Source organism: Oncorhynchus gorbuscha, linkage group LG15, assembly GCF_021184085.1.
Source record: "Oncorhynchus gorbuscha isolate QuinsamMale2020 ecotype Even-year linkage group LG15, OgorEven_v1.0, whole genome shotgun sequence".
In the NCBI taxonomy this organism is placed as follows: Eukaryota; Metazoa; Chordata; class Actinopteri; order Salmoniformes; family Salmonidae; genus Oncorhynchus; species Oncorhynchus gorbuscha.
The window spans coordinates 30,217,573-30,244,050 of record NC_060187.1 but is presented as its reverse complement, the minus strand read 5'-3'; the positions used below and the strand labels follow the sequence as shown (position 1 = coordinate 30,244,050).

At 42.3% G+C, this 26,478-nt stretch overlaps 2 protein-coding genes across 10 annotated transcripts; one reads left to right on the top strand and one right to left on the bottom strand.

Moving 5' to 3' along the window:
- Positions 1–26: 26 nt before the first annotated feature.
- LOC123997441 (zinc finger matrin-type protein 3-like) lies at positions 27–12,461 on the bottom strand. 3 transcript variants are annotated; one of them, XM_046301686.1, is made up of 6 exons: positions 12,261–12,461; positions 8,017–8,492; positions 5,920–6,060; positions 5,443–5,612; positions 3,397–3,497; positions 27–1,217 (listed from the first exon to the last, which is right to left on the bottom strand). In XM_046301686.1, the coding sequence occupies exons 2-6, from the start codon at positions 8,479–8,481 to the stop codon at positions 1,009–1,011; spliced, it is 1,086 nt and encodes a 361-aa protein (XP_046157642.1). In that variant the 5' UTR covers positions 8,482–8,492; positions 12,261–12,461; the 3' UTR covers positions 27–1,008. The 3 variants fall into 3 exon arrangements, with proteins under 3 accessions (XP_046157642.1, XP_046157641.1, XP_046157643.1); XM_046301685.1 differs by lacking the exon at positions 12,261–12,461 and adding an exon at positions 12,101–12,254; XM_046301687.1 differs by lacking the exon at positions 12,261–12,461 and adding an exon at positions 12,101–12,254 and having other exon boundaries at positions 1,088–1,217; positions 3,368–3,497.
- A 189-nt stretch (positions 12,462–12,650) lies between these two features.
- On the top strand, positions 12,651–26,345 carry pik3ca (phosphatidylinositol-4,5-bisphosphate 3-kinase, catalytic subunit alpha). 7 transcript variants are annotated; one of them, XM_046300733.1, is made up of 21 exons: positions 12,651–13,503; positions 14,268–14,346; positions 15,358–15,757; positions 15,859–16,068; positions 16,299–16,549; positions 16,669–16,914; positions 17,108–17,193; positions 17,371–17,476; positions 18,012–18,164; positions 18,263–18,397; positions 20,176–20,300; positions 20,388–20,469; positions 20,605–20,769; positions 20,877–20,980; positions 21,091–21,262; positions 21,483–21,589; positions 21,985–22,106; positions 22,247–22,496; positions 22,595–22,712; positions 22,809–22,960; positions 23,332–26,345. In XM_046300733.1, the coding sequence occupies exons 3-21, from the start codon at positions 15,406–15,408 to the stop codon at positions 23,600–23,602; spliced, it is 3,207 nt and encodes a 1,068-aa protein (XP_046156689.1). In that variant the 5' UTR covers positions 12,651–13,503; positions 14,268–14,346; positions 15,358–15,405; the 3' UTR covers positions 23,603–26,345. The 7 variants fall into 7 exon arrangements, with proteins under 7 accessions (XP_046156689.1, XP_046156693.1, XP_046156691.1 ...); XM_046300737.1 differs by having other exon boundaries at positions 14,268–14,385; positions 16,389–16,549; XM_046300735.1 differs by having other exon boundaries at positions 14,268–14,385; positions 16,299–16,495.
- Positions 26,346–26,478: the final 133 nt, after the last annotated feature.

Here is a 26,478-nt window from a genome sequence, read left to right as displayed (position 1 = left end):
GTCACTGAGTTCTTCAGTAAGGGCATTCTACTGTCAATGTTTTTCTATGGAGATTGCAGTGTGCTTGATTTTATACACCTGTCAGCAATGGGTGTGGCTGAAATAGCAGAATCCACTCATTTGAAGGGATGTCCATATACTGTAGTGTAGAGATGTCAAGCTACTGAAACTCAAGTAATAACTAGGGCTGTGACAATACCAGTATAGCAATATTTTTTCAGTGGCAAACATGAAAACACAAAGCAGACCAAACTCTTTGGTCATTTAAAAACCTGCCGTAAATAAAATATTATGTGCTATAGCTTGGAAATAAATAAATGTGACTCTGGTTGACAACATAATGATGTTTGTTTCCAACATTAGGGTTGTTTTCCTAAAGAAGTTTAACCCACTTCATTTTTTGTTTCCTTGCCAAGCTATTAACAAGTATCGCAATACTGGTATTGTCCCTGGACCTAGTCATAACAAGGTTTAAACCGGGGGAAAGAAAACCGATTGTGAGATCAAATCTTCACCAATATACCCCACAGCATGGTGGGTTCTTCATGTAGGCCTACTATGGGTCAAATTCAGCGTGAAATATGGACAAATCCCTGGTTTCATCTGAGATGCAAAATGCATGGTAATCACACACAGGCTTGGGTCAGTACAGGCAAACAGAATCAAGCAAGAGTGAAACATCCACAAGTGTACCAGCAGGTGGACATTCTGTGCACACCTTAAAAGATTTCTAGAAATGTCATTCAAATATGTACACTACATTAACAAACTAAAACAGGAACAGAAGATCAATAACTTATACACATTAAGGAAAAGAGTGGAAGAGTGGTTTATGTATATAAATTACATAAATGTACCCTCCTCTTCCACACATTTTAGTTTGCTGCAGAACATAGTCTCTACCCATTCTACTGGCCTCTAGCGTACAGTGCATGATGAAGATAGTCGTTGTCTCCCCCTCCCTCACCCTCCATCCCCTCTCCTCCCCTGTGCTGCGGCACTGCCCTCCTAAGTGTAGCCCAGATTCTCCATCTCGCTGCGGTAGCGCTGCTCCGACACCTTGCTCTTGTGCTGTTTGCTCTCCAGGTGAAGGCGGAAGTCGGCCTCCTCGCTGGCCCCAGAATTGCACATGGAGCAGTAGAACTGGCCGCTGGGCGTCACACACATGGCCAGGTCCCTGGGGATCCTCTGCCTGGGCCGGGGGTTGTAGTAGGGGCCTGGGACACACACCAAGACATACACACCATCAGAGGAGAGCTCATTAAAGGAGTGAGCTCCTCATTAAAATGATGGAGAGTGAGTGAGCTGTTGCTCACCAGTGAACACAATTCCAGAAGATGGGAGTGGCAGAAGGATGCCAGGTGCTACAGGGGATGGAACGCTGGCTGTGCATAAATAGGAGAAGCTTTCCACTGCCATGGTCATATGAATGTTACAAGAAGAAATACAAAATGTGTCCCTCATAGAGTACCACAGTATGAGTCATAATACCCATAAAATCTAACGGTCAAACAAGGAAATGGTTCCAATCGTTTTCCACCATTCATTTTTCTCATTTTAGAAACACTTATAATAAGGGCTGTGCTTTGTGTAGGCTTACGCTGGCGTGACATTTTGATAACCGTGTAAATCTCACTAGGACAAGGTGACTTTTATCAATATTTGCCTGTATTTACCACCCAAAAATGAAATTCTAATTAGCTGCTAAGATGGCTATCATAAAGAACTACAAATGCCATGATGATGTGGACGAGAATACAGAATCGAGGCAAAGGTAAGAATCTTTGGATTAACTATCTAAATGTTAGTTAAATGTAGTAATGAATAAATAGGCTACATTTCTTTAATGGACAATTCTGTAAACTGTCTTGTGCAAGTTTTAAATTGACACAATACCTGTTAGCAAAGTATTCAGCTGGAGATGACGTGCAGGAGCTTGCAGGGATTTGTAGTTTTGCATGTCTAATTTGATGCTAATTAGCCATTTTGAATCTGAGAGTAAACAGCCAAATATACTGATAAAAGTCACCTTGTCTGAGAGAGATTTACATGGTTATCAAAACATCATGCCAGGTTAAGCCTACAGAAAACACATTCCTTATTTGAAGTGTTTCTAAAATCCCATATTGGAAAAATGAATGGTGGACAAAACGATTGGAACTTATTCCCTGGTTGACCACTAGATTTTGGGGGTATTATGACACCTCCACTGTGGTGCTCTCTTAGGAGAAGGGATGTATGTTGGATAGAGAATAAATTCTCTGCTGTATCTGCGTGTATGTCTGGAGGGAACCATCACAGGCCTTTGCAGAGTAACTCCGATAGAGAAAATGTAGTTTGTCTCTAAGAGAGTTTTAAACAACTATTTCTGGAATTGTCCATAAAGGACATTTAAATCAGCAAAGTCTCTGAGCCCTGAGGGGAGGCAAGGGAATGGAGGAGAGGGGGTGCAGTTGTGTCCTATGATTCATCCAGAGGGAGCAGGCCATGGTGGAAGGTATGTGGAGTGGGGGATCTGAAGAGGATACTGGGCTGGACAATAGACAGTGAGGGGTCTGTCTAATGGACTCTCGCCACCTGAGCAGGCTGTGTGACGTCTGTGGGGCAGCAAAGCTGACGTGGGTTGCTGTATCGGTTTACATATCCAAAGCCCTGGTGCCGGGCCTGTGCTTAGTGAGTTCACACTGACTGACCAGCCTCAGCCAACCCCTTAACTTTCTTACAGAGCATTTCCCCTTCAAAGGTGGTGATGAGAGGCGGCTGTTCACTGCTGCTACGACCGTGGAGAAGAAAACAATAGCCTCCACCAGCTGTCAAAAGCTTCATTGGAATCAATAAATAGGAAATGGGCAACCACCTCTGCTCTCAAACATACAGTAAAGTATACATTCTCAAGACTAGGAATATCCCTGAATCATCTGATCTTTATGAGCCGTTCTGGCTCGGTCAAGCCTTACTTACATCTGATCTTTATGAGCCGTTCTGGCTCGGTCAAGCCTTACTTACTTTACTTACCTCTGATCTTTATGAGCCGTTCTGGCTCGGTCAAGCCTTACTTACGTTACTTACATCTGATCTTTATGAGCCGTTCTGGCTCGGTCAAGCCTTACTTACTTTACTTACATCTGATCTTTATGAGCCGTTCTGGCTCGGTCAAGCCTTACTTACTTTACTTACATCTGATCTTTATGAGCCGTTCTGGCTCGGTCAAGCCTTACTTACTTTACTTACATCTGATCTTTATGAGCCGTTCTGGCTCGGTCAAGCCTTACTTACTTTACTTACATCTGATCTTTACAACAAAATTGTGGATTTACAAAAAGTTTTCCCCTGTAAAGTAATTTGCTGTTTGGTCAAACTTTATTACCGGTATGTCTTTGTTTCAGTGTGCTGTACCTGGCACGGCAATAGGCACCTGTGGGGTCCTACGGTTCTTGATAAACCTGTACTCGCTCCCCTCTTTCCTCGGACGCCTCTGGACACACTCAGTCGACTCTCTGAAAAAGTGATGGATCACGTTACTGAGAGCAAAGTCTCCCATATTTAGTTTATAAATCAAAACGGCCAACCTAACAATAATAGTTACTATGATGGACAAAATAATGGAATGCATCTATCACATGCTATGGCATTTTCTCTTTAAACGGAAACATTAAAACATACAGTTGAAGTCAGAAGTTTACATACACTTAGGTTGGAGCAATTAACTTGTTTTTCAACCACTCCACAAATGTCTTGTTAACAAAGTATAGTTTTGGCAAGTCAGTTAGGACATCGACTTTGTGCATGACACAAGTAATTTTTCCAAAAATTGTTTACAGACAGATTATTTCAATTGTATTTCACTGTATCACAATTCCAGTGGGTCAGAAGGTTGCATACATTGTTGACTGTGCCTTTAAACAGCTTGGAAAATTCCAGAAAATTATGTCATGGGTTTAGAAGCTTCTGATAGGCTAATTGACATAATTTGAGCCAATTGGAGGTGTACCTATGGATGTATGTCAAGGCCTACCTTCAAACTCAGTGCCTCTTTGCTTGACATCATGGGAAAATCAAAAGAAATCAGCCAAGACCTCAGAAAAAAAATTGTAGACCTTCACAGGTCTGGTTCATCCTTTGGAGAAACTTCCAAATGCCTGAAGGTACCACGTTCATCTGTACAAACAATAGCACGCAAGTATAAACCATGGGACCACGCAGTCTTCATACTGCTCAGGAAGGAGATGCGTTCTGTCTCCTAGAGATGAACGTGCTTCAATGCAAATCAATTCCAGAACAACAGCAAAGGACCTTGTGAAGATGCTGGAGGAAACAGGTACAAAAGTATCTATATCCACAGTAAAACAAGTCCTATATCGACATAACCTGAAAGGCTGCTCAGCAAGGAAGAAGCCACTGCTCCAAAACCGACATAAAAAAGCCTTCGGTTTGCAACTGCACATGGGGACAAAGATTTTACTTTTTGGAGATATGTCCTCTGGTCTGATGAAGCAAAAATAGAACTGTTAGGCCATAATGACCATTGTTATGTTTGGAGGAAAAGGGGGACGCTTGCAAGCCAAAGAACACCATCCCAATCGTGACGCACTGGGGTGGCAGCATCATGTTGTGGGGGTGCTTTGCTGCAGGAGGGACTGGTGCACTTCACAAATTAGATAGCATCATGAGGCAGGAAAATTATGTGGATGGAAAATTATGTGGATATATTGAAGCAACATCTCAAGACATCAGTCAGGAAGTTAAAGCTTGGGCGCAAATGGGTCTTCCAAATGAACAATGACCCGAAGCATACCTCCAAAGTTGTGGCAAAATGGTTGAAGGACAACAAAGTCAAGGTATTGGAGTGGCCATCACAGAGCCCTCACCTCAATCCCATAGAAAATGTGTAGGCAGATCTGAAAAAGCGTGTGGCAGCAAGGAGGCCTACAAACCTGACTCAGTTACACCAGCTCTGTCAGGAGGAATGGGCCAAAATTCACCCAACTTATTATGGGAAGCTGTTGGAACGCTACCCAAAACGTTTTTAACCCAAGTTAAACAATTAAAGGAAATGCTACCAAATACTAATTGAGTGTATGTAAACTTCTGACCGACTGGGAATGTGATGAAAGAAACAAAAGCTGAAACAAATCATTCTCTCTACTATGATTCTGACATTTCACATTCTGAAAATAAAGTGATGATCCTAACTGACCTAAAACAGGGAATTTTTACAAGGATTAAACGTCAGGAATTGTGAATAACTGAGTTTAAATGTATTTGGCTAAAGTGTACGTAAACTTCCGACTTCAACTGTATCTGGATTAAATTTCATATAACAGGGCTGAAGGGGCAGGATTTCTATGTTTGAGTATGGTTTTATTAGCCTTGCGCATGTTGCATCTGTTGTTTGTCTTCCTGCTGTTGGGTGGGGAACCAGTAGTGACACCACAGACTCACAGGATGCTACTGCTTTGCTGGGCCTCAGCCAGCCGCAGTCTCTTGGCATGGTTCTTGCCCTGGTAGTGTGCCTGAGCCACGGCAGGGGAGCTGAACGAGGCATCACACAGCTTGCAGTAGTCGTTCTCCGTGGCTAAGATCACCCTGCTGGCACCCATGAATGACACCGGCTGAACAAAGAAAGAAAGAGTGAGTTTTTAAAAAAGGGCTCTTCTTTTCACCAGCCTAAATGATGCTCCAGGCAGTTCAAAGCTACATACAGTATCAAAAGAGTTAAAACATACAGCGCTGACAGTTTTCTACAAACCATCATGTTGTTTCTTATGAGCCGATTCTATTTGATTGCAGTTCTCCAGATCAACAACAGAGATCCAAACCGTGAATGTGCTGAAAATTCACAGAACTTGGACTTGTTCATACAGTATTATAGTTTCCTGAACAATAACACATTCATTGTGTGCCAACGCCAAGCTTTACCTGTTTGGGAGTTGCACTGTCAGTTGGTGGAGTCATGAAGAGCTGCTGGGAAAGTGGCTCTATTACCTCCGGAATCCTGATGGCAGGTGGCTGCTGGCTGCCTGCATAGAAATTTCTCAGCTTCTTACTGTGGTTTTTTCCCTGGAAAAGAGACAACGGATGATTCAATCCCACAGCTCAGTCCACTCATTGCACTGTCATCACCATAGCGTCATATTGTGAATTATGAGCATCATCACCATCATCAGTGAGCACAACTGTTAGGGTTTTACATTTTCCACTTACATTCATTAGGGGATATCAGTTTTGGCTGATATGCCAAATAAACAAACATTGACATTTCATGTTTGACACAATGTAGTTGATGCATGATGAGAAGCATTTGCTGCCATCAAAACATACAGTTGAAGTCGGAAGTTTACATACACCTTAGCCAAATACATTTAAACTGTTTTTCACAATTCCTGACATTTAATCCTCGTAAAAATTCCCCGTCTTAGGTCAGTTAGGATCACCACTTTATTTTAAGAATGTGAAATGTCAGAATAATAGTACAGAGATTGATTTATTTCAGCTTTTGTTTCTTTCATCACATTCCCAGTGGGTCAGAAGTTTAATTGTTTAACTTGGGTCAAAAACGTTTTGGGTAGCGTTCCAACAGCTTTCCATAATAAGTTGGGTGAATTTTGGCCCATTCCTCCTGACAGAGCTGGTGTAACTGAGTCAGGTTTGTAGGCCTCCTTGCTCGCACACACTTTTTCAGATCTGCCTACACATTTTCTATGGAATTGAGGTCAGGGCTTTGTGATGGCCACTCCAATACTTTGACTTTGTTGTCCTTAAGCCATTTTGCCACAACTTTGGAAGCATGCTTGAGGTCATTGTCCACTTGAAAGATCCATTTGCAACCAAGCTTTAACTTCCTGACAGAAGTCTTGAGATGTTGCTTCAATATATCCACATAATTTTCCTTCCTCATGAAGCCATCCATTATGTGAAGTGCACCAGTCCCTCCTGCAGCAAAACACCCCCACAACATGATTCTGACACCCCCGTGCTTCACAGTTGTGATGGTGGTCTTCGGCTTGCAAGCATCACCCTTTTTCCTCCAAAAATAATGATTGTCATTATGGCCAAACAGTTATATTTTTCATGTTTCATCAGACCAGAGGACAATTCTCCAACAAGTACGATCTTTGTCCCCATGAGCAGTTGCAAACTGAAGTCTGGCTTTTTTTGGTGGTTTTGTAGCAGTGGCTTCTTCCTTGCTGAGTCACCTTTCAGGTTATATTGATCTTGGACTAGTTTTTACTGTGGATATAGACTTTTGCACCTGTTTCCTCCAGCATCTTCACAAGGTCCTTTGCTGTTGTTCTGGGATTGATTTGCACTTTGCTCACCGAAGTACGTTCATCTCTAGGAGACAGAACACGTCTCCTTCCTGAGCGGTATGACGGCTGCATGGTCCCATGGTGTTTATACTTGCGTACTATTGTTTGTACAGATGAACATGGTACCTTCAGGCTTTTGGTAATTGCTCCCAAGGATGAACCAGACTTGTGGAGGTCTACAATTTTTTTCTGAGGTCTTGGCTGATTTCTTTTGATTTTCCCATGATGTCAAGCAAAGAGGCACTGAGTTTGAAGGTAGGCCTTGAAATACATCCACAGGTACACCTCCAATTGACTCAAATGATGATCAGAAGCTTCTGAAGCCATAACATAATTTACGGGAATTTTCCAAGCTGTTTAAAGTCACAGTCAACTTAGTGTATGTATACTTCTGACCCACTGGAATTGTGGTATAGTGAATTGTTAGTGAAATAATATGTCTGTAAACAATTGTTGGAAAAATTACTTGTGTCATGCACACAGTAGATTTCCTAACAGACTTGCCAAAAGTATAGTTTGTTATTAAGAAATTTGTGGAGTGGTTGAAAAACTAGTTTTAATGAATCCAACCTAAGTGTATGTAAACTTCTGACTTCAACTGTATGTGTTGGGGTAGGCCTACAAGTAAACTACTGCATATAGACAGCGACAGCCTGCTGGTGGATGAGATTACGGTACAAGCTACATGTCCAGTAAACCAGCTCACCTGGTAGTGGGCCTGTGCCTGCTGAGCAGAGTTGAGGGTGACGTTGCACAGTTTGCAGTACAGAGGCTTACACAGCTCCTCCAAGGTAGCGTCCTGGTCTGTGGCCCCGATCTGAGCATCTTTCTCCTGGGGCCTGCTGTTGAGGGTCGCCTGGGCAGTGGGGGGTGGGACAGGGCAGGGGGGCCCCTGCACCAGCTGGATGTGAGTGGGAGGTTTGGCAGACAGAGGACTGGAGAGGGGGAAACGGTGGGGATCTGGGGTCACTACTACTGGTGGAGGGGGCCCGAGGGTCTGTGGAGGGGGTCCAAGGGTCTGTGGAGGGGGTCCGAGGGTCTGTGGAGGGGGTCCGAGGGTCTGTGGAGGGGGTCCAAGGGTCTGTGGAGGGGGTCCAAGGGTATGTGTAGGAGGCATTGGCTGGAACAGTGGCTGCTGCTGGCCAAATAGGCTCAGTGAAGGCTTCAGCATAGACTCTGGTCCTGAGGGCCAATGCAATGATTGCAAAGCATTAGAATCAATCATATACTTTAAAATTTAGGATAGGCATGTAATGGTTATATAACATTTGGAGGATGCAATAACTATAGTAATCAACTGTGTTAATTTCTCCCTGGGGAAACAGACACTAACAAATAAAACAATAGTGGGTTTCGCAGCTCTGCTCCTTGCGACAATAAGTTCCTCAAGCATTTCTTGATATGCCGCTGATTCAAACAGACCATTGCCTACTTGACCGGGTACATTTCAGGCACTCATGTGTGGCCACATTTTTTCTGCATATAACGGTGGGGGTTGGGTCAGCAGCTGCGCTCATGTCTGATGTTTCCACTGTATCAACTCCGATTGGAGACCCAACAACAGTGATTCATAGACCTAAAATAACAGTGTAGGATGTTTTGGATTCCAGCAGCCATGCACCAGCAGCCATGCAGTGACACCAAGTGAATGGCATGCTTAAAATGGAACTTTCCGATAACAACAAACCAAAGGATGCTCCGGCAATTGTAGGTCGACAACGTGTACATCAATGTTATTCTGATAAATGTCATAATGTAGCCTTAACACCTAATAATACTTCAATATGAGTGTGAATATAAGGATTCAAGAAAATGTCTCACTTTCTAAATATTTTTTCTGGGAATTGCAATGAAGTAGAAAAAAAACACTAATCTGCTTTTATCCTTAAAACGCAGTATGCTGTATAACTGCTATTATTGCCCCTTGCGGAGTAATGAGGAGACAAACCTGAATCACATGTTCACTGGAGAATATAGCCTAATCCCAAAAATAGTCCCAGGAACCTACATTGTTATAGCCCAAGGTCAGAGTCGAAGTCCTCTTTTCTCATCTTGGGTACATAACACTCCTTCTGAGGCTTAACCCTGGGATTTCACATAAAATGAAAGTCCTGGGGATATTAATGAGTAGTCATTGGCCATGTATCAAGAGGGATGGGCTTGGGTCTCTGAGTTGGAGAAAAGTATTTTAAGGAAAGGTCTTCTTGGGTCTTAAAGTGGAGGGTTCTAATTCTTTCATTTGGTATGTGTGCAGAAGAAAGAAAGAACCAAAAACCTTCAAAGGTTGAATAGCCCTTCACAAACGTATAGTTATTTCATGCCTTACACTGTGGTCCACTGCCACATCAATTATGGAGCAACGAGTATATGCCTCATGCACTGGAATGATGTGCATGACTAGTCTTTGAAGGGAGAAAGCTTGAAGGGACCTCATAAAGACTTCCTGTTTAACTCTTATGTTCAATGCCTTGCAGGGACACACGATGGAGACTTGGTTTTAGCATTGAAATCTGTTGAAAAACCCTGAGATTTATGGTATTTTACTAACACTCAGTCATGCAGATAAAACAGATGAATTGAGGCTTAAATATTTACCCATTAGTTAGCCTAGTTAGAAATGGCAACAAAGCAGTTAGGCTATTGACAGCTAGCCATCTGAAAGGACTCATTATTGCCAGTTCAAGAGAGGGATGGTTGATAATTAGACTATACGCAGAGTTCCCCTATAGGCAGCCCACAGGGCAAATTTATTTTATTTGGCCTGCCAAGCTTTCTGAGAAAATATATATACTGTACATACTTGTTCTTGGACATAAAAGACTGTACGATCACCAGGAAATGAGCTCAAAGTGATTTTAATTTAGGGAATCTGTTCCCAAGTATTCATACACATAAATAGAGAGGCATATGGGCTGAAAGCAATTGGGGACTCTGGTAACAGGCTAAAATGAGTGTGTATCAATAAACAACGCTAAATTATCAATCTATCAATATATATTTTTACCAATAAAGCTACAGCAAATCAGGGTAAAGCACACAATGAGGCTGCTTATCAAACATTTATAACATCACCAAGGATGTAAACCTACCAGACTCAGATCTGTCAACCTATTTCAGTGGACAATGCCATTGTATCTCATTACAACAGACAGAGTATGCAATCTATAACTGGCTTAATTACTTAAGACAACATTGCTGGATAACAAGGTTAACTCAAGTCCAGACCCAAGCTGTTATTCATCATAATTATTATCAGCATCATCAACACCATCATCAAGTTCGCTGACGACATGACAGTAGTAGGCCTGATTACCAACAATGATGAGACGGCCTACAGAGAGGAGTTAGGCCCTCTGACGGTGTGGTGCCAGGTAAACAACCTCTCCACCAATATAAGCAAAACAAAGGAGCTGATTGTGGACTTGGGCACACCCCTATCCTCATCAACAGGGCGGTCAACCGCGTCAATTTTCCCGGTGTACACATCTCAGAGGCGCTGAAATGGTCAAACCACACAGACACTGTGGTAAAGAAGGCACAAAAGTGACTCTTCAACTTCAGGAGGCTGAAGAAATTTGGCCTGTCCCAGAGGGCCCACACAGTGTTCTACAGGAGCACCATCGAGAGCATACGGTCAGGCTGCATCACAGCCTGGTATGGCAACTCCACCGCCGTTGACTGCAAGGCTCAACAGAGAATTGTACGCTCAGCCGAACGCACCATTGGATACACACTGCCTGCCCTCCAGGACACCTACAACACCAAGTGTCACAGGAAGGCCAAGAAGATCATCAAGGACCTCAGCCACCCGAGCCAGGGCCTGTTCTCCCCGCTTTCATCACTCCCCACTTCCCAAACAGACATTCACCCTGCCCCAACCCCCAATGGACATTTATCATTGTTACAGTTGTAAATATGTATACATTATTATGGTAGCCTAGTGGTTAGAGAGTTGGACTAGGAACCGGAAGGTTGCAAGTTCAAACCCCCCGAGCTGACAAGGTACTAATCTGTCGTTCAGTTAACCCACTGTTCCTAGACCATCATTGAAAATAAGAATTTGTTCTTAACTGACTTGCCTGGTTAAATAAAGGTTAAATTAAAATTATTATTATATTATTGTTTCATTTATGACCTGCACTGTTGGAGCTCGGAGCTTAAGAATTCCACTGTACCCTGCAATTACATCTGTGACCCTGTGAATTTGATTAATAAACTAATCTAATCATCATCATCATCATCATGTGAATAATGTACACACAGCATGTTGTGTCAAGGAGCTTGTGCAATGACAAGAGTTGACAGAATTCCATTTCAGGATCTGGGAACAGACAGTTAAAGACCATGCTCATCCCTCTAAACAAGCAGACCATAATGTACACCCACTGATCTGACCACTATCACTTTAGTTGGTTTTACATGAAACACATGTCCACCGCATCACACCTTCACTGGAAGAAGCACAGAGGGTGCTGTGGATATAACAAATCAACTAACTTAGGTTCGCATATCTTTGGGGTTGAATTGATCGGAAACCTAACCTAGTTTCAGATGTCATTTCAACATGGCTGTTGTTGGTCGAATCTCTTCAAATCAACGAGTAGGCTCTATCTCAACTAAATGTATTTATATCTGTATAGCCTACTACAACCTATAATACCAAGATGCCGGTTGGATAAACCCCCTTCAATCAGCACTGGTTGTTGCACTGTAGCTGAGGCTGCAAATATGCATCCATCAATTCGCAGTGTCACGGTCGCTGACAGCAATGAATGAGACCCTTTTCTTACCTGGTAATCGGGAAAAATAATAGCTGGTATCCCCATAGTTCAAAGGCTGCGAATTTCTGTAATAATCGGCACTCTGATAATAAGCATCTCTATTGTTGACATGTAACGCCATCATTGCATACTGGCCAACTTCGAACCAGCTGAGAATCCAGCAGCCTACCTTGCTTTCACCAGAGAAGAGGAGGGGTGAGTTTTCAGTGTCACGAGCAGAGAGCTGTGGGGGATATACACTATGTGAAAAAATAAATCGCTACATTTTAGTAGACTAAAGCCTATCATAATCAAACCCCCAGACAATAGTAAAAATATATGTAAAACATTTAGGAAAAGGCGGGTCTTTGAAAAACATGTTTGTGAGTTTATTCTTCTCTTGTTGGTACAGTCCATGTACTGCATTCAAGCTATGCGACTCTCGGAAAGCCACGGTCAAGCTATCCGCGTCCGAATTGGTATGCGCCACTACACTACATTTACCGATCTGATATCACACGGAACTCATTGGATCTGGAGGATATATTTGAATGACGTTTTGGTGTCATTGGAATGCCATACTGACAATGCTTTATACTCAGTATAACGGTAGTATGGGCCTTGGTCTTCAATAATCCACAAAGATTGTCAACTCGACTAGTCTAGCCTATTTGATGTGTCCATTTCGCCATTCATGGAGTAGCAGGCGCACAGATTCAGTCGCGGCTAGCTTGATCATTCAATTCCGGGAGTCGGGTAGCTTGACCGCGTGGTTTATTGCAATGGCTCATCTTCATAATATCTATACAGTTGAACACTTACAAGCTGCAAAATCCTATCGAAACCAAATGTTCATGCAATAAAACATATATATTTTTTAAATAACTAACATAGATCATTTTATTAGCTATTTTCTATATTATGGTTTGAGGTTGTAACCTACTCTCGTCAAACTCATCAAAACTCGCGGGACAGCTACTCCTCTAAAACCAATTTGCTACCTAAATCCCCCAGTGCATGATCGTTGCAGCTGGTAACAAATGTAAATGTTTTACTGACTGGCCGTCATATAATTGAAGCTAATGCATTTGAACAAAACATGATTGGTAGGCTTCATACCTATGTATCTTATTTTTGATCATGCAATTTCATTGCAACTGATTGCAATGGTAAAATTGTAGACTGTTTAAAAATAAAACACAAAATTCATCATGGTTGCTATAGCGAAATCTGCTGTCAAGTCGTAGGTAGCCTAAAGTCTGGCGCTGCATGATCGAATGTACACAGCTTGCGCCGCGGAACACCCGCTGGAACACCCTTGGAACCCCGCTGACACATCCGCTGGAACCCCGCTGGAACCAAGCATGAGAAGGTGTTGGAAGCTAGCTAGCGCGAGCTGTTAGCCAACGAGGTCATATCGTAGACATGTCTTGGTAAGCGTTCTCGCATTTAACTAATAATAGCTACATTCTTAGTAAAATAGCTAGATATATTTAGATTTAAATGATAAATGGCTGACAATAACCAGACCGACAGGAGCCTAGCTAATGTTAGCTAACGTTATGTTGTTGGCTAGTTAATATCAAAACAGATTATTTTGGAACGTCAGCAAATGTCTTGTAAATGCCAACTAACGTTAGCTAGAAGCCAGCTATAACGTTACCTAACGAGTGTTTCTTATGTCAATTCTTTACATTTTTATATTAGCTATATCTATGACTAAAAATAATAGACGTTTTACAATCGGAGACAATATGGACACTGGACTTCAAATTTAACTAACGTTATTTCTATATGATCTAGACAGCTATATGGTTAATAGTCATACTGTAATTACAGTCGTGATTATAACGACTATACCAATCACAGTATCTAACTAGCTAACAAAAATGAAATGATGGAAGCTAAACAACTATAGATTGCTACACAGCTTTAAGTAACGGTATGCTATAAATTGATTTGCTACAGAAGTATAACAGTCTCATCATGGACCTAACACCAGGGTAGACGTTAGTGAAATTTGCTACATGAATGATTGAAGCGTTATATATCTCCCCTTTGGCTACACACCCACACTCCTTGCTGCATGGTTTTCTTGCTCGAACTAGCTACATTTGTTGAGAGGTTGTATCACAGAATTTGGTTTACTGTTGGGCTTTTTGTGATAACGAGTCTCATGCTTCCTCTCTGTCTTCAGAGAATGGCACTGTGCTGATAGGTTACCTACCAATCAGCAGAAAACAACACTGGAGATCAGATGATCTGAAACATGAAGGGTGAGGGTTTTAACACAAGATAAGACCAGCTCTTTTAAGGTAGGAAGCAACATTGATTTGTCAATTTTTCAATCAAATATTCATATGTTTCCCCCTTTTGTTAACGAATCCACATTAGGTAGATAAAGTGTGGTACTGAGTTTCTATATCTTCCGTCTATATCCTCAGCCATACATGTTTCTGTATTCAAATAAACTAGGTTTAGTGTTTCCTTTATCCACATCCTGTTTGAAGAAGCTTCCTCATTTGCCTTACATCCTGATGACAAGACTGGATGCCTTTCATATCGAACAGACCATGGCTGTTTCCCTAGTTGTTATTGTTAGCTGCATGTTTACTGACATTAATGATGTTAGACAATGATAGCAGAAAAAGTTAAGTGCCTTGTATAGCATAGGGCTACATGTTGTTGCACTCTCAGGGAAAGGGAAAACTCTGGTATTTGGTCACAAATGTCATTGGCTCTCGCTGTATGTGGAGGAGAAATAACTTCACTCCCGGAGACAGAAATGCTTCTGTCTGTCATGTGACTGAGTAGGCTAGATCATCATGGACATCGATGGAAATACACATGATTTATCATCAGTTATCATAACATTGGCTAGTTTATCATTAGGTGTTGTGTTTTGATGGGTCAGTTTCCACTGGTGAATTGTGGCTAGTTCCTATTCTGTCTAGTAGGGCTGAGGGCAAGAGGGTCTTAGGGTGGCAGGTAGACTAGTAGTGGTTAGTGTTGGGCCAGTAAGCTAAAGGTCTCAAGTTCAAATCCCTGAGCTGACAAGGTGTCTTGGGGAGAGTGGGATATGCAAAAATAAATAATTACTATTCACATGTGTATTAATACACACTTGTACATGTGTGAAATAGGACAAATATAAGCGCCCACCAAATTATTATAAATTAAAATTAACTACAGTCACACGACAGCAAGAGGTGGGACTGCATATAGTCTACTGTATGATGTTTTTCTTCCATATAATTCTAATGCACTGTTACTCTTTTCCACTTCAGGAGATAAGGAACTATTTTCTATTAACTTTGTGTGTGAGGACTACAGAAATGCCTCCTAGACCTTCTTCTGGTGAATTATGGGGCATCCATTTGATGCCCCCCCGGATCTTTGTGGACTGCTTGTTGCCAAACGGGATGATCCTGACCCTCGAGTGCCTCCGTGAGGCTACGCTCATCACCATCAAACATGAAGTGTTCAAGGAGGCCAGGAAGTACCCCCTGCATCACCTACTACAGGAGGAGACCTCTTACATATTTGTCAGTGTTACGCAGGAGGCAGAGCGAGAGGAATTCTACGATGAAACTAGGAGACTATGTGATCTCAGGCTCTTTCAGCCTTTTCTGAAGGTCATCGAACCGGTTGGTAACCGAGAGGAGAAAATTCTGAACAGAGAAATTGGTAAGACTTAATTACTACCCTCCTCTTTGTAGAGCGTAATGACATGCTTACATTTTCCTCCAAAACATACAGTATCAGTAAGTGAGTTTCTTTTGTTTTAGGATTCGCAATTGGTATGCCTGTTTGCGAGTTTGACTTAGTAAAGGACCCTGAGGTGCAGGACTTCAGGAGGAATATTCTTAACGTCTGTAAGGATTCAGTAGAACTCCGAGATGCCAATGGACCCCATAGTCGGGCTTTATATGTCTACCCTCCCAATGTTGAATCGACACAAGAACTTCCAAAGCACATCCATGGCAAACTGGACAAAGGTAATTCAAATCAAGCTATGTAATGTCAAGATGCTGCAATATGCCTAAGGCACATTTAGTGGGTGTCAAACAACAACCTTTTCTACTTTGTCAACACATAGGCGGACACTTTAATAGGCAACAAACAAAATGATCCTTATTCCTTTTCATGATAATCTATTTCAAGGCTGTTCTCAGCCTGTGTGGAGTAATATTCTGATTTATTCTCTTTTCTGTGGCTTATTTTATAGGTCAAATCATTGTAGTGATCTGGGTGATTGTCTCACCCAACAATGACAAGCAGAAATACACCCTGAAGATCAACCATGATTGTGTGCCAGAACAGGTGATAGCTGAGGCCATCAGGAAGAAGACCAGGAGCATGCTGTTGTCCCCTGAACAACTCAAGATGTGTGTGCAGGAGTACCAGGGCAAGTACATCCTCAAGGTGTGCGGCTGTGACGAGTACCTCCTGGAGAAATTCCCCCTGAGTCAATATAAGGTTTGTTGGGCCCTAGTGTGCATGTAACCAATGCATACACATTGAAGCCTAACATTAGTTCTGACTCAGGTCTATATTGCTTAATCATGTATCTTAATCCTATTCCTTTTCCCTTTCAGTATGTGAGGAGTTGCATCATGCTTGGCAGGATGCCCAACCTCATGCTGATGGCGAAGGATAGCCTTTATTCTCAGTTACCCATGGACAACTTCACCATGCCCTCGTACGCCCGGCGCATCTCCACCGCCACCCCGTACATGAACGGAGAGTCCTCCACCAAGTCTCTGTGGACCATCAACGGAACCCTGCGGATACGAGTGCTCTGTGCCACATACGTGAATGTGAACATTCGGGATATAGATAAGGTACTTGACAATGGCTATTGTTTTAGATCAACTTTTTCACATTGGTTTTCTGTTTCTGTGCTTGGCTAGCCCTCAACTCCTCTTATAGCCACTTTACAGTAATTCATTTTCTGTAAGACTCCTTGGCTTGAATGTCTGTCATGCTGCAACTGCTGGTCGGTTTTGGTGTCTATTCTTCCTGTTGTCCATGTAGATTTATGTGCGAACCGGCATCTACCATGGAGGGGAGCAGATGTGTGACAATGTGAACACGCAGCGTGTGCCATGCTCTAATCCCAGGTATTACAGACACACAACACACATGGTGTCACAGACAGTATCTCGCTCATCAAGAGACATCACCATATTGTGACTATTTATCCCATGGTAATTGGGGAGGACGGTGTGTATTGATCTGTGATATTAACACTTGTAATGGGTTCAGGGTGATTCATTGTGGCTGTGCTTGTCTCCCAGGTGGAACGAGTGGCTGACCTACGACATGTACATTCCCGACATCCCCCGGGCGGCCCGCCTCTGTCTCTCCATCTGCTCTGTGAAAGGCAGGAAAGGGGCGAAGGAGGTAAGCACTCTATTTAATCGGACACCCCAGAACTTTAATGATATAAATGATACCCACTGGCTAGAACAGTGTTCAAAGGTCTTACCTGAATGGCCTGAGGTGTCCTCTGTGGATGTTGAATTACTTATCGACTTGTGGCATGGAGCGATCGTGGCTGTGTAACGTAGGTGTGAAGACTGTAACCGACACCTGGGCTGAGTGATGTCACCTAAAGGTCGGGGAGATGGGTTTTCGTGCCCATGATGAATTAGAGATAAATGCCTCTAAAGGCCGTCCTTTATGAGCAACCTACTGTACAGCTTGAAGCCAATTAACTGAACTAAAACAAAGTCTGTTTGCTTGCCTACTAAGCTTTTCCATTCAATTCAGTACGACTTTTAATCCCCAAGGGGCAATTAGGATGTTTGTGTTAGTTACACAAGTACCCCATATACAATTCCCTCAAGCCTGTATTCACTGTTGTCTGTGGAAGGATGGCCATTCACAATTTGTGTAAATAACCAATGCCACCCTTTGGCTCTGATCCTCTACTCAGGAGCACTGTCCACTGGCGTGGGGGAACGTCAACCTGTTTGACTACACTCACACCCTGGTCTCTGGTAAAATGGCTCTGAACCTGTGGCCTGTACCCCACGGCCTGGAGGACCTACTCAACCCCATCGGAGTCACAGGCTCCAACCCCAACAGGGTAAACATGTTAGTTAGCATGTTAACATGACCAGTCTGTGTTTCTGTAGTCCTTATCATCAGGGTTTACAGTATAATGCCTCTCCTCCACACATACAGGAAACTCCTTGTCTAGAGCTGGAGTTTGACTACTTCAGCAGTCCTGTCAAGTTCCCAGACATGACCACCGTGGAGGGACATGCTAACTGGACCATATCCAGGGAGCTAGGTTTCAGCTACTGCCAATCAGGCCAGGTATTGGCATACATGGATATACAGTGCCTTGCGAAAGTATTCGGCCCCCTTGAACTTTGCGACCTTTTGCCACATTTCAGGCTTCAAACATAAAGATATAAAACTGTATTTTTTTGTGAAGAATCAACAACAAGTGGGACACAATCATGAAGTGGAATGACATTTATTGGATATTTCAAACTTTTTTAACAAATCAAAAACTAAAAAATTGGGTGTGCAAAATTATTCAGCCCCCTTAAGTTAATACTTTGTAGCGCCACCTTTTGCTGCGATTACAGCTGTAAGTCGCTTTGGGTATGTCTCTATCAGTTTTGCACATCGAGAGACTGACATTTTTTCCCATTCCTCCTTGCAAAACAGCTCGAGCTCAGTGAGGTTGGATGGAGAGCATTTGTGAACAGCAGTTTTCAGTTCTTTCCACAGATTCTCGATTGGATTCAGGTCTGGACTTTGACTTGGCCATTCTAACACCTGGATATATTTATTTTTGAACCATTCCATTGTAGATTTTGCTTTATGTTTTGGATCATTGTCTTGTTGGAAGACAAATCTCCGTCCCAGTCTCAGGTCTTTTGCAGACTCCATCAGGTTTTCTTCCAGAATGGTCCTGTATTTGGCTCCATCCATCTTCCCATCAATTTTAACCATCTTCCCTGTCCCTGCTGAATAAAAGCAGGCCCAAACCATGATGCTGCCACCACCATGTTTGACAGTGGGGATGGTGTGTTCAGGGTGATGAGCTGTGTTGCTTTTACGCCAAACATAACGTTTTGCATTGTTGCCAAAAAGTTAAATTTTGGTTTCATCTGACCAGAGCACCTTCTCCACATGTTTGGTGTGTCTCCCAGGTGGCTTGTGGCAAACTTTAAACAACACTTTTTATGGATATCTTTAAGAAATGGCTTTCTTCTTGCCACTCTTCCATAAAGGCCAGATTTGTGCAATATACGACTGATTGTTGTCCTATGGACAGAGTCTCCCACCTCAGCTGTAGATCTCTGCAGTTCATCCAGAGTGATCATGGGCCTCTTGGCTGCATCTCTGATCAGTCTTCTCCTTGAATGAGCTGAAAGTTTAGAAGGACGGCCAGTTCTTGGTAGATTTGCAGTGGTCTGATACTCCTTCCATTTCAATATTATCGCTTGCACAGTGCTCCGTGAGATGTTTAAAGCTTGGGAAATCTTTTTTGTATCCAAATCCGGCTTTAAACTTCTTCACAACAGTATCTGGGACCTGCCTGGTGTGTTCCTTGTTCTTCATGATGCTCTCTGCGCTTTTAACGGACCTCTGAGACTATCACAGTGCAGGTGCATTTATACAGAGACTTGATTACACACAGGTGGATTGTATTTATCATCATTAGTCATTTAGGTCAACATTGGATCATTCAGAGATCCTCACTGAACTTCTGGAGAGAGTTTGCTGCACTGAAAGTAAAGGGGCTGAATAATTTTGCACGACCAATTTTTCCGTTTTTGATTTGTTAAAAAAAGTTTGAAATATCCAATAAATGTTGTTCCACTTCATGATTTGTGTCCCACTTGTTGTTGATTCTTCACAAAAATATACAGTTTTATATCTTTATGTTTGAAGCCTGAAATGTGGCAAAAGGTCTCAAAGTTCAAGGGGGCCGAATACTTTCGCAAGGCACTGTGTGTGTATATATATATATATATATATAGTTGTAACTCAAATCATTACAAAGTATTTATTAAGACGGTCTAAGGATTCCTTGCTAAATAATGACTCCGTATATGGTTGTTGATGATCCCCTGCAGAGTAACAGAGTGGCGCGAGACCACGCCTTAACGGACAGTGATAACGAGCAGCTGAAACAGGTGTGCAACCGAGACCCCCTGTCTGAGATCACAGAGCAGGAGAAGGACTTCCTCTGGAGGCACAGGTACAGGTCATAACTAGCTCTGTCACCATCATACTTAAACTTCTAGAGGCCTTAACTAACATGTCTACTGTCTCTCTTACTCACCAGGCACTACTGTGTAAATATACCCGAAATCCTGCCCAAGATCCTGCTGGCTGTGAAGTGGAACTCCAGAGATGAAGTAGCACAGGTGACTTATTTGTTTTTTAATTACTGAGACATTTTTTTAAAGAGAGCATTTTCTGAAACTCTTGTGGGAATTGTATCATTTTCTGCTGCAGCACTGCTGCAGTGGCGACGTGACTGTTGTTTTTCTTGCTCTTAGATGTATTGCCTTCTGAAGGATTGGCCAGCAATAAAACCAGAGCAAGCCATGGAGCTGCTGGATTGTAACTATCCAGACCCAATGATCCGTGACTTTGCTGTTCGGTGCCTTGAGAAGTACTTGACCGATGATAAACTCTCTCAGTACCTCATTCAGTTGGTCCAGGTAGGATTTATTTTGCTTTGGTGTCCAGAAAGTGACTTCCTCTCACATTTCTTTGATTGTTTGGACTGTTGTCAAATATAAAATGTCATAATTTCCACTCTTGTCAGGTTCTGAAATATGAGCAGTACCTTGATAACCCACTGGTACGATTTCTACTGAAAAAGGCCTTGACTAACCAAAGGATAGGACACTTCTTTTTCTGGCACTTAAAGTGAGTGACTTAGAGTTACTTTGCAGAGTAAATTCCATTCTTTTCACAGAGTTGACTGACTGCAAATGCCTTTTAACTCATCCACTTTCACCGTCCACTATGTGCCCTAGGTCTGAGATGCACAATAAGACGGTGAGTCAGCGGTTCGGCCTGCTGCTGGAGTCCTACTGCCGGGCGTGTGGCATGTACCTGAAGCACCTGAGCAGACAAGTGGAGGCCATGGAGAAACTCATCAACCTCACCGACATTCTCAAACAGGAGAAGAAGGACGAGACTCAGAAGGTAACCCAGCATTCCCTCTCTCTCCAATACACCCATGCTTATTGTGCAACATGATGATCTGTTAGAGAATCTCTGCTGTTTCAGCTTACTGTTCCACGTTTCTGTCTGACTTACGAAACTGATATCGGTGGCTTCGTTTACCTAATGTAGAGAGAACGAGGCTTCACATTTCTATTGGAGGCATTATCTTCATTACAGCCTGCTCTGTGTGGTCCTGCAGGTGCAGATGAAGTTTCTGGTGGAGCAGATGAGGAGGCCAGACTACATGGACGCCCTGCAGAATTTCACCTCCCCCCTCAACCCTGCACACCAGCTGGGAAACATACGGTGGGCACGCCACATTGGAACTCCTATACCTTACTCACCCAATGCCTGAACATGGACACTATTGAAACTGTAGATGGGACACTCTGATTCAATGGCTGCAAAGGCCCGCAATCACTCTTTAGTGTCCCTAGTGGTAATTTTACATTCATTTGACCTAAGAGAGTGGAGGTAGAGAGAATGTAAGTATTCTATTTCCCCATCATAACGTTCTGCTCATGCATGAACATGTGAAATGTTATTGTAACCGATTGTCAATGTGCTCAGCCACTGGGCCCCTCAGTGCAGACCACTTGTATTCTAACACTGTTCATACAATTGATCAATGAAACTAATGTAGCTTTCCCCTCGTGATGACTCCCATTGTTGGCATGTATTCCTCATGGTAAAATGCCCAGGCTTGAGGAGTGCAGAATCATGTCATCTGCCAAAAGACCACTGTGGCTCAACTGGGAAAACCCTGACATCATGTCCGAGCTCCTCTTCCAGAATAATGAGATCATATTCAAAAACGGAGACGGTGAGTCTGAGTTGAGTTTTATAATCAAACTGCGTTCTAAACAATAGCTTTACCTTATAAAGTTCTACTTGATTAGTTTGGACAGATGGAATGTATTTAAATCCTGCCATGTACCACTCAATATGACTTGTTTGTTTCAGACCTGCGACAGGACATGCTAACACTTCAGATCATCAGAATCATGGAGAACATTTGGCAGAACCAGGGTCTAGACCTCAGGATGTTGCCGTACGGCTGCATGTCTTTAGGTGACTGTGTGGGGCTGATCGAGGTGGTGCGGAGCTCTCACACCATCATGCAGATCCAGTGTAAAGGTGGCTTGAAGGGGGCGCTACAGTTCAACAGCTCAACACTACACCAGTGGCTCAAAGACAAGAACAAGGGAGAGATGTGAGTTAACTGTGTATGTTGTGTGGGTCCTTTCCTGGTTTGAAAATTGTATATCATAGTGTTTCACAGCTCAGATTTGACGTAACTCTTGTCGGTAGGTATGACCTTGCCGTTGACTTGTTTACGCGATCCTGTGCTGGGTATTGCGTGGCGACTTTCATCCTAGGCATCGGTGACAGACACAACAGTAACATAATGGTGAAGGATGATGGGCAGGTAGGACCTGAGTAATCAACAAGATATTATCATGATGCATATTTTTTGCAAATGCTGTGTGTTATCTTTTCTATGCTAATCTGGGATGTTTTGCAGCTTTTTCACATAGATTTTGGCCATTTTTTGGATCACAAGAAAAAGAAATTTGGCTACAAGCGAGAGCGAGTTCCGTTTGTCCTAACTCAAGACTTCTTGATTGTGATCAGCAAAGGGACCCAGGAGTGCACGAAGACCAGAGAGTTTGAGAGGTAGCCATCTTCCTTTTCCCTTGTGTGAAAGGACACATCTGTGGATGTCTGTCTAGTGTTGAATGTAAAGGTTGTGGAGTTGGCAGACAGCTAGTGTCTACACAGTAGGCAGCTATTATATAACAATGTGTGCTCTGTCTCCCTGGGTGTTTGATAGGCTACTGTCTGCCAATTTTCCAGACCCTCTCCCATACTTCTGCTTTAACAAATGTACTGCTAAATCGACCATGTCCAGCCGAACACTATATATTTCAATGTCCAAATGTATGCTTTCAAAGGCTTATTTTGAGGCTATAGAGAATTCAGAAGGAACAATGGGAATGGTATATACTGATTCTTATGCATTTTGTCCTTCTCCTATTCGATCTCAGATTTCAGGAGATGTGCTATAAGGCCTACTTGGCCATTCGTCAGCATGCCAACCTCTTCATCAACCTGTTCTCCATGATGCTGGGCTCCGGGATGCCCGAGCTCCAGTCCTTCGATGACATCGCCTACATCCGTAAAACCCTGGCCCTGGACAAGACTGAGCAGGAGGCCCTGGACTACTTCATGAAGCAAATGAATGACGCCCACCATGGCGGCTGGACCACCAAGATGGACTGGATTTTCCACACCATCCGCCAGCACGCGCTTAACTAAGTCCAGGCAGGACATCTGCCAGCCCTGCCCGGCCAAACACACCAGCCAGCTGTGAGTGGAACATCCAAACCTCATGAACTAATGGGTGATGCTTGACTATCCTATCGAGCACTTAACAATCCAGAGTGATTTTCGTTTTTTTTACTGTATTGGTTTTCCCTGCAGAAACTTACCAACTAACTCGCCTTGTCTAAAACGGTAGTTTTTTTGCCTGTAATATTTTTTTTAACCTTTTGTGTGCTTCTTTCTTCGAATATAAATCTTCCCTCGTTCCTTTCCTTTTTGTAAAAGAGAAGAGTTTGCCGTCCCCTTTACAGGGTCACGTGTATAGATGTCTTCCTGTAACGTTAATGCCTTTTGAATATGCACGGAACATCCCAGAAAAAAAGGGTATGAATTCAGTCATTTTTAGATGTGCAGCCTACTCCACCTGTTGTAAAAAAAATAAAAAGAAGATAACCCCCTGAAAGGCAGCACCTTGAAGTGTTACATTGTGGCCCAATAGCTCTATTGGCTGGTCATTTCTGGCACCACAGTTTTAAAATCCATTGTCATACTCCTTCCTTTGGCATCATATTTAGCGGTAACAGCAGGTTATATATATACAGTATATTTTTTAGAAACCTATACATGTATACCTCTGCATGTGTATACACACACACTGTGGGCCCAGCCTGTGATACTATGATAAAGTACAACAGTACAGAAAGTAATGAATGCACTGTCAAGAAAACCTTGCAGTTTAAAAATGAAGCCTTAATGTAGTTGACGTACAATGAGCAAGGGCTGGATTTCTCCCTCTTGTGTCTTGGAGGTCAATGGTAAAATACCTCTGTTGCTCAGTGAGACGTCATCATAATGAATGTTGAGAAGTGCATTAAGCTAGACAGACATAGTCACCTCGTGAAACTGATGCTTTCATCATGCATGTCAGTAGTGCAGTTGGATTGTGAACTATACGAATGTTACAGTGCTATGTGTTGGCATGGGGAAAATCAGCAGTACAGTATGTGAACATAAAACTATTTGTACATGTTGGAAAGTGGATGAAGGCTGTCCCAAGGCAGCTAGTCAGTGTTGTTTGTGTGGGCACCCCTCCCTCTCTCTGTGTGGAGTGGACCCCTCTGATTATTCTTTATTATGAGTAAACCTTTTGATAATTGTTGGACCTAGGCAACTCTGAATAGGAGCTGTGGGAAAGGTTTCTATTCCATAATGGCTTCTCAAAGTCCAAACCCCTTTCAAATGAAGGACATTAATTTTGGGGTAAAAACCCTGTATTCTCATTCTCCAGCGTAACTCTGTGATATATGCTGTTGAGAAATAAGGTGGCATTTTAAAGAAGTGTCTCCTTTATGGCAGATTTTCCCCAACCTAAGAAAAAATACGCACTTTTGTTTTCCCTTTTCAAATATTTTTTGTTGATTCAATGAAAGCCAAAGTTAAGTCTCTCTAATGTTGTGTGAATCGCTCAATGGTTATCTGCATTACTATAAAAAGCCTAAGGACTAACGCATGCATATATTTGCCTCTATATGTATCAGTTATGTTATGAGGAACGGGGCATGTAGTGAACAAGTGTTGTGACCAGAGGTTATAGGATTTTGGTGTTTAGATTGTAAACTGTCTTTTTAAACCACCAGAAAAAAATTAGGGACACTTGTGCCTGCTTAGTATTTCAGAATTCTAACTCTCAAATACAACGTGTCACAATTAATATTTCTAATACCCTAGAGGTAATATACTTGACATGGCTTTAAACTGCATTATAAATGCCTATGTTTGCAAATGTTGTCTCAAAAGTAGACCTTTCCTCCTAAAGATATAGCCTGGGAATGAGGTTCTCTAAAGTATACTATTGTGGTGGTATTCCAGACTTCATATGCATTCATGATATGGGAGTAGTCTTCTGAAAACATATTGTTCCCTTATGCAGTAAACCAATCAACTGGTATAGAGATCGACAGTTGCTGATGCAGGTGGATTTTGCACTTTTTTAACGCCTTTGGTCCTACAGTAGTTTGAGTGCAGGTCTTTTTTAAGCATAAGCAATAGTATCCCTTTCTATCTGAGATTTGTCAGATGCATTAGACGCTTATAGTAGTCACCAGCCTTTTTGTTAGCTCTTCAAATGCCATTAATTGCATGGTTGTATTAACTTTGTGTGTGTGTGTGTGTGTGTGTGTGTGTGTGCATTAATATGGATCTGTACAGGTTATAGATTTTCTTGGGCTGGACCCATTTAAAAAGCCCATTCATAATGTCAATGTAATACAGTGAGTGTGGTAAATGCTTTGTAAACCTTTTCCACTTGCTGAACAGCACCAGGGAAGATATTGTGATGCTGTACTTGAAACATCATTTGTTAGAAAAGATAACTTTTCATATTTCAGCTTCAAAAGTTTTACTTGAAATATAATTGTTCTGAACCATGTTTGTATGTTGAAAACGAAGCTGTCATAGCCATGTGGTATATAGCACTGAGGGTTAGCACAGGCAAATCCATACCGATTGTGAATGTTAACATTTGGTCATCTTACAAGTCTCTCTACAGTTGGAGATTCTAAAATACGTGTTGACTTGGGGCCATACGATGATGTAGAAGGAAATAACCAATTTAATGTGTAAATGATGTAAACAATTTGTTATTTAAGAAAAGGTTCAAGTGTCATTTTTTTGTTTTACTGAAACATCTGGAGTGGTTAAATCTCTTCATTTAATACAGGTTTATAGATGTATTGAATTGTATTTTTCATATATTTTGTCATTACTATCAACAAAGCTACTATGATTGTATTATTACACAGCCATCCTGCATGAGTTTGTTAAAATAATATACTTTTGTTTATTCTGCTAATCAGCTATAAAGAAAGTTT

What these genes read in the sequence shown, in the direction of transcription:
- LOC123997441 (XM_046301685.1), bottom strand. Translation starts at nt 12,215, where the DNA reads ATGATGGCGTTACATGTCAACAATAGAGATGCTTATTATCAGAGTGCC. An exon ending in ACAGTGCAACTCCCAAACAG is followed by an intron (nt 5,613 to 5,919) that starts GTAAAGCTTGGC and finishes TTCTTTGTTCAG; the next exon opens with CCGGTGTCATTCATGGGTGC. An exon ending in CAGCAAAGCAGTAGCATCCT is followed by an intron (nt 3,498 to 5,442) that starts GTGAGTCTGTGG and finishes TCACTTTTTCAG; the next exon opens with AGAGTCGACTGAGTGTGTCC.
- pik3ca (XM_046300734.1), top strand. Translation starts at nt 15,406, where the DNA reads ATGCCTCCTAGACCTTCTTCTGGTGAATTATGGGGCATCCATTTGATG. An exon ending in GACTTCCTCTGGAGGCACAG is followed by an intron (nt 20,301 to 20,387) that starts GTACAGGTCATA and finishes CTTACTCACCAG; the next exon opens with GCACTACTGTGTAAATATAC. An exon ending in CATATTCAAAAACGGAGACG is followed by an intron (nt 22,107 to 22,246) that starts GTGAGTCTGAGT and finishes TGTTTGTTTCAG; the next exon opens with ACCTGCGACAGGACATGCTA.